Below are 7,911 nucleotides of genomic sequence, written 5' to 3' on the forward strand. Positions count from 1 at the left end.
TCCTTGGTTTACTCTCTGGGTTATCACCTAAATCTTCCTGATATAGTTGTGCCCTAGCTTCTGGGTCTCTAACAACCCACAGACATTCTCATCTTCATAACATCAGAGAAAACATCTCATCAAATCAACCACAATTCTTTATCCCAACTGATACAATCAGCAACACATTAAGATCAAGCACAACTTGGAAACTGACCACCTGTGGTAGTCACTAGTCTATCACCCTTAAATCATTTGAACACAATTCTCCATGTGACAGGAGCCCTGAAAAAAATAGGGGTAGCAATCTTATTTGCAGACAAGGCAAATTTCAAACCAAAACTGATTCTAGTATTATTGATGTAGGACAGTACTGTATCATACCTCTGTGAATGTAAAATATCTTGTACCTGCTTTATGATATATAGTAGTGACCGTGCTTTATCAGAGCTATATTTAATGATATTACTTTAGAATGTTGTCTTTCCAGGTGATGATTAAGATGCTAATAAAAAAAATGGTGCCAGGTACCACAACAGCAACAGAACTTTGCTGTTTTCTGGGTATTATTCTTTTCTTTGGTTTTTTTTGTTTTGTTTTGTTTTGTTTTTAATGGAATGTGCTGTCTATAATTATGTTCAGATGACTGCAGAACCTGGAAAAGCTGTTGCTTAAGAAGCAATTTAAATATGTTAAGGGACCATTTTCATCTCCAGAATTAAGGATTATTTTAATGTTACATCATTGGCTTTTCTCTTTTACTTTCCTTTTTAGTTTTATTTTAGGATTCCCTATTTTTAATGTTCATACAGAGATTTCTTTAACTGAAATACCGAATAGTTTCTCTGGGGTGAAAAACTATAATAGTACACAGGATCCAAAGGGCTAATGGTGTAGCGAAAGTGGGGAGGGTGGGGAAAGGTAATAAGGGAGAGGAAAAAATATGAGAAACTGAAAAAATGGAAATAAAGTGTTTGTAAATGGGGAGGGGAGGAGGGGGTGAAGGGAGGGCAGGGAGAAGGGGAAAAAATAAGAATCAAGAGCTATTACGTAAAGGTACAGAATCCCAATGATGAATGTAATGGTATTGTGTAACTAGATTGTACCAATAAATTCAATAAAAATAAAATTTTAAAAAATAGTAAATCAGAAAAATATTAGAAAAGCTATGAGTTATACTTTTGACATAGGTTTTTATATGTTCGTGTTATTAAAAACAGGTAAAGAAAGATATACAAGATCAAAAGGCCTAAGTATATAGAGGTGTATAAAAATTATTTAATAAGAAAATAAGTATGTTTGCTTGTTGGTTTCAAGTCTGTTATAAAAGGTTTACATTTACAGTCAGGAAGAACTTTCATTCCTTTAACCCTAATTCTACAAGAGATCTCTGTTAATTTTGACCTGCAAAAGTTTTGACTAGTCATAACTAAAAGATTTTATAATTCAATTGGTCAAAACCATCTGAGTGCACTCTAAATTGTCTTATATGTTTGTCTAAATGTTCAAAAGTGTTTGTCTGATTATGTTTTTGATCAAAATGACATCAAATACAAATAGATTGTTGATTTTTACACCCTGGTTTCATAGGTTAAATAAAAAACTTAAAGTTTAGTTTGGGTACACTCCTGTTGATAAATAAACAGCTGCTCAGAAAATTTATTCTGATCTTTGTTCATTAATGGGAGCCACCCAAATAATTTTGATAGCCTTATAAAAAGATATGCCTTGTTAAACATGTTGTTAAAGATGTTTACATTGGTTATCATCAAAGGGCTGAACTCTAAATATGTTGCTGTAACATGTTTATGATGGTTATCTTTAAAATATAATATTTTCTGTAAAAATAAATAGATAAATAATAAATAATTTTAAAAAGGAAAGATCCTGTTGATACAAAGCTACATTACAGGACATTAAGATTTCATATAATTATAATTATTATTGCTATTTTTTGGGTATTGTTTATGATAAGAACCTTTTGGTCAAGGTATTCTCCCTTCTCTTCTGCTCCACCTACTTATGGTTACAGGTACACTTATAGACCCACCACTATCCCTGAACAGCTTGAAGCTGGGTTTCCACTGAGGAGACCAGATTGGGACCCCAGCACTGAAGCAGCAGAGAAAACTCCAGGGTGTGTCTTGGTGCACAAGCGGAAATTTCATTCCAAAAAGCAAAATGTGACCATCTTCTATCCGGAAAAAGGACAAAATGGAACTGGTAAGCCCCCGCAATCTGTTCCCCTGTGTGAGGAAGAGACAAGGGAGAGTAATAAAACAGTTTTGTGGAAAAAGTGTTATGTGACTGTGCCTCAGGAATGACAGTTTAATGGCACATCCCGAAAGTTCATGGATTGGTCCCATGGGAATTCTACTACTTTGAGTCTATCAACAGGACGCTTGCTGCTGCCTTTGGAGAAGTACAATTACAAAGGCAGAAAAAGAGAATAATGTCTTGTGTTAATATGTTATATGTTATTATTGGGAGATGTCTCAGTTGTGCACGAGAATGATAATGAATATAATGTCAGCTGTTATAACTAATTTTACCAATTGTATACAAATGTTAATGAAAATCGAGAAAGCATTAAGTAGATAAAAAAGTGATGGGATTGATTATTGCAGGGATTGTAGCCCTTATTACTGTAATAGCTACAGCCACAACTGCTGCAGTTGTTTTGGCACAAGAAATTCGGGATGCTCAGTATGTTAATGTTTTAGCTAAAAATGTGACTCATACTGTAACTATTCAAGTAGATTTCGATCAGAGATTAGAACAAAAGAAATACATTATATGATGAAGTTAGTCTTATGGAAGAAGAAATACGGGCACTGAAAGTTTTTCTCGATTGATGTGTCACCCTGCTTGTCAATGGATTTGTGTAACCAATAAGCTATATAATGACTCCATCTATTACTGGAGTAAAATACAAAGGCATTTGAAAGGTATTTGGTATAATCAAAATACCTCCCTAGATTTAATACAGTTAAATCAAGATATTTTGGATCTACCGAATGCCCCTTCCTTAAAGTTTGATGCGGAACAAGCTACTCAGCATTTTATTAATCAGTTAAAAGAGGTCTTACCCTCCATGGCATCAGTTACCCAATTGTTAGGTCCTGTTATTGCAATTGGGATAAGAGTATGACTAGGATGTGTTTTATTACCCATATTAGTGTGCATGGTGAGTTCATCTTTGATGAACATGGCAGGAAAGATTCATGGCTTAAAATTGCACATTAAGCCTCCAATATCTACAGTCTAACCCCTGCAGAAGCTGGTAGTCAAAGACGGGTAAGAGAAATGTAGAGAAATATCCAACCTAAGACAGAGCATGAGTATTAAACTTCTCATGGCTTGATGACGGGTAAGGGATTTCTCTAGACATTTCTCACCTAAGACAGGCACAGCCTTTCTGCTGAGCTGGGAAAGTCCCTCCTCTAAATATAATAAAAAGGGGGAATTGTGGGTCCAGCCATGGCCCTCTGGCATTTGATATTTGAAAGGAAACTTCTTTCTCTACAATTAAGGCATTGATACAATCTATGTAACATTTGTTACTTTTCAAGGATTCTGCTTGTTAAACTTGTTTTTTGACCCTGCAGTGGAAGAAACTCAAAGAGATAGCCACAGATCTGATGTTCTTCGTAAGAGTCAGAAAATCCGGTCTTTGCATAAGATACAAATAGTTGCTTGGTGCTTCCTGCTGAGGTGCCTTTAAAAGGAGCTGTTTCTGTGAAGTAAATCAGACTTCTCTTGGTCTCAACTCAGGCTTGAGTGTTCTTTCCTTTCTCAATCCTCACTCCCCAACTCAGGCATGTTCGTGATGTGACGGCTGGACTGCCACACTTGACTCAGGACTTATACACAGAATATAGAATATATAAAAAAATTATCAAAGTTCAACAGTAAGTGACAAATTAGGTTTTTAATTGGGTAAAAGACTGTTGGTGAACTGACAATTCACCAAACAGAATATATGGATGACAAATTATGCATAAGAAAAAAGTTCATCATTAGTTATCTGTGAAATGCAAATTAAAATCATGATGAGAGCTGGGGGTGTTGCTCAGTGGTCAAGCACTTGTGTAACATGCACAAGATGGGTTTGAACCCCAACACTACAAAATAAAAATTAAAAATGAATAAATTTTAAAAATACTGACCAAGTACAGGTAATAAAAGGAACAGCTGTTCTTTTTGGGGTGGGGTACTGGGGATCAAACTCAGGGCCTTGCACTTGCAAGGCAGGTGGCAGAACCACTGGTATAAGTCCCCAGCCGAAGGAACGGCTATTGTGAAAAATGGTTTAGCAAGGTCTTACAAATTAAGAAATATACTTACCATATGACCCAGCAATACCACTCCTAGATATTTGAACTAGGGAAGTGAAAATTTATATTCACATAAAATCCTGTGCAGAAGTCCTTATAGCAGCTCTATTAAAACCACCGAAAATTATAATTAACTTAAATATATTTTAAGGGGTAAACAGATAAAGTGTGGCAGATCTGCTGTGATAATTTTAATTGTGTCAAATTGATTGGCCTGGGATTATTAAAGCACATTTCTCTGTGTTTGGGTGAGTCATGGAGGTGTGACTTTCAGTACCAGATCTGGTCCCTGGCCCCTTTCTCTCTTGCACCATTCTGCTTCCCAGCCCCATGAACTAAGCAGCTTTGTTCTACCATGCCCTCACTCTACCATGTTTCTTCCTTGGAGCCAGCCAACCATGAACTGAATCCACTGAAATCATCAGCCAGTTCTGCCGGATGTGGTGGTGTATGCCGTTAATCCCAGCACTTGGGAGGTAGAGGCAGGAGGATCATTGTGAGTTTGCACCAGCCTGGGCTACATGGTGAGTTCATGGCCAGCCTGCACTACAAAGCAAGACCCTATCTCAAAAAACCCAAAGCAATAAATAAATAAGGCTGGGGATTTAGCTCAGTGGTGCTGCCACCATAACCGCAAGGTCCTGAGAGTTCAATAGCTGATACACCTCTCTCAATAAAAGATTGCATAATCTGCTGGGGATTTAGCTCAGTGGTTATGCTGCCTTCCTCGCAAATGCAAGGTCCCAACTTCAATCCCCCGTACCAATCAATCATTCGATCAGTAAACAAACAAACCTCTAATTTAAAAACTATAGGTGTCAGGTAGCATGTCCCAGTGATGAGAAAGCTGCCTGATACATCTATGCAGTGAATATTAATTAGCAATAAAAAGGAATTATTTATTTATTTATTTATTTATTTGGTACCCAGTGTTGAACTCAGGTCCTTGCGCTTGCAAGGCAGGCGGCAGAACCACTGAGCTAAATCCCTGGCCCATAATAGGTTTTGGGTTTTTTTTTTTGCTACCGGGGATCGAACTCGGGTCCTTGTGCTTGCAGGACAGGCAGAGGAACAACTGAGCTAAATCCCCAGACCAGGAATTACTAATATACATAAAAAGAATGGAACACTCTCAAAGGCATTATGTTGAATGAAGGAAGCCATTGTCAAAGGGTTACATACTATATAACTCCATTCATATAATATTCTCTAGAAGACATAACTATAGTGACAGAGAACTGATGCTTACTGGGATTAGGGTTGAGCTTGGAAATTATTACAAAAGGATAATATGAGAGATAGTTTGGATGGTACAACTGTTCTGTATCCTGAATGTGATGGTAGTTACACAAATCTGTAACTATGGTAAAACTTCAGAGAACTGTACAAACATACACAAAAGTCAGAATGAACGTTAATTTAAAAAATAAAAGTGGAAATCTCCAAGTTGCACATATCATCAAATTGTTAAAAATAAAAGTAGGTCGGGCTGGGGATGTAGCTCAGTGGCACAGCACCTGCCTGGCAAGTGCGAGAACCCAAGTTCAATTCCTGGTATACACAAAAAAGTAGCTTATTTTTATAATTTTTAGTTTCATTTTGTAAAATAAAATCCAAGTTCAGCTATTTCTCCCACTATTATCAATGAAAGACTTTTTGGGGGTACTGGGGATTTAACTCAGCATCTTGCACATGCGAAGCAGGCGGCGGCAGCACTGAGCTAAATCCCCAGTCCCTATCATTGAAACTTTGATTCTGATTTTATGTGGACACATCTTAAGTAGTCTTTTTCATTACCCATTTTATCCTTCATTAACCTCCTTTATATTAAAATATACACAGTGGCACACACCTGCAATCCCAGCTACTGGAGAGAATGAGGCAGGAAGATTTGAAAATTTGAGGCCAGTGTGGGCAACTTAGTAAGACTAGGTCTCAAAAGAAAAAGGGAAATCCTGGGGACTTAGTTCAGTGGTGCCACTGCCTGCCTCAAGGTCCTGAGTTCGATCCCCAGTACAAAGAAAAAAAAAAGAAAGAAAAAGGGAGGAGGATGCAGCTCAGTGGTAGAAGGCTTGCCTAGCGTTCGAGCCCCAGCACACACCACACCACACACACACACACAAGATATACCAGAGTGTTAACTATACCAAGTTGTTTCTGGATAATGAGAATTTAAGTAAGTTTCTTTATTTTATGAATTTTCCAGACTGGGCTAGTATTACTTTTATTATCAGTAGAAAAGTAAAAAAAACAAAAAACAAACTTTCAATACAGATCAACTAATGTCTTTTTAGGGTAATCTAGCTAGGAGTTAGAAACCAAGAGACCTGCTGGAGAAATTAAGAAAAAAAACTCTTACAAAGTAAGAAAAAACTCTTACAAAGAAGACTAGCTCACCTGAGACTGTTTGAAAACATCCTTCCCAACAACATCGAGGTTTGAAGGGTCTTTGATGGAACTAACATACTCAGAAACAGCCTTGATCACCACATCGCAAGGTGGAAGAACAAGCTGATGAGCTCGGACCTAAAAAAGGGAAAATTATTAAGGGACACTGATATTAATGATGAATTACGGAGAAAAAGAGTGAGGTGCGGGTGAGATATGGAAAGCAAATTCAGTAAATCCACTGAAAAATACTTTAAAAAAAAACTTTCCCATGTAATTTTCAGTACAGAACACTTGGGAAAGACTGAAAAAGTATGGCGACATAAAAACGTATTATCTATAATCCTCTTTCAGAGATAACTATTGTTTTATGACACTGGCATAATTAATCAGCTCTATTTCAAGAGAAATTTTGTCTGATTCCAATCTTTTGCTATTAAAAGTGATACTGTGGGCCAGGAATTTTACTCAGTGGTACTTGCATTGCAAGTGCAAGGTCCTGAGTTTGATCCCTGGTACCAAAACAAAAAACAAAAAACCTCATATAGTGAGCTGAGTATGGTGGTGCACAGCCATAATCCCAACACTCAGGAGGCTGAGGAAGGAGGATCACCATGAGTTTGAGGCCAGCTTGGGCTACATAGTGAGTTCAAAGCCAGCCTGAACCACACAGCAAGACCTTATCTCAGAAAAATAAAACAAAATTATAAAAAAATAAAAGTAAGGAAGATCTTCGGATTCTGATTTGAACTAACCACAGAAAGGTCTTTTTGAGACAATCAAGAAAATCCTAAAATGGTGCAGATATTAAGATGATACCAAGAGATTAGTGTTAATTTTGTTAGGAGTAATAATGGCAGTACGCTTATGTAAGTATTTTATAGGTGTATGTTAAAGAATGTGGGAATGTAATAACTTGAGGTTTGGCATTTGCTTCAAAATACATTATCAACAACAAATCCCAGCAAGTGTGGCAAAATCTTGGTAACTTGAAGATGTTACCTGGAAGAAGATGCTAAATGGCAACTCACTATGTTATTATATTACTTTACTTTTGAGATGCATAAAATTTTTTGGAACTTTTTTGACACTGTGATAAAATGTAGGCATGATTTACTGCCCATTTTCCAATTATTTAATTTTAAACTTCCTCAAACTGTAGTTACTGAGTTAAGGGCATACTTTTTTTTTTTTTTTTTTTTTTTTT

At 36.7% G+C, this 7,911-nt stretch overlaps 1 protein-coding gene across 1 annotated transcript in view; it reads right to left on the reverse strand.

Moving 5' to 3' along the window:
- The window catches only part of Fam120c (family with sequence similarity 120C), a 198,532-nt gene that overhangs the window by 129,710 nt on the left and 60,911 nt on the right, over window positions 1–7,911 (reverse strand). Inside the window, 1 exon segment of the mRNA XM_010610739.3 lies at window positions 6,714–6,842. Coding sequence (XP_010609041.2) covers window positions 6,714–6,842 — 129 coding nt within the window.

The sequence above is a fragment of the Fukomys damarensis genome, unplaced genomic scaffold, assembly GCF_012274545.1.
Source record: "Fukomys damarensis isolate Sample0158 unplaced genomic scaffold, DMR_v1.0_HiC HiC_scaffold_39, whole genome shotgun sequence".
Taxonomy (NCBI): Eukaryota; Metazoa; Chordata; class Mammalia; order Rodentia; family Bathyergidae; genus Fukomys; species Fukomys damarensis.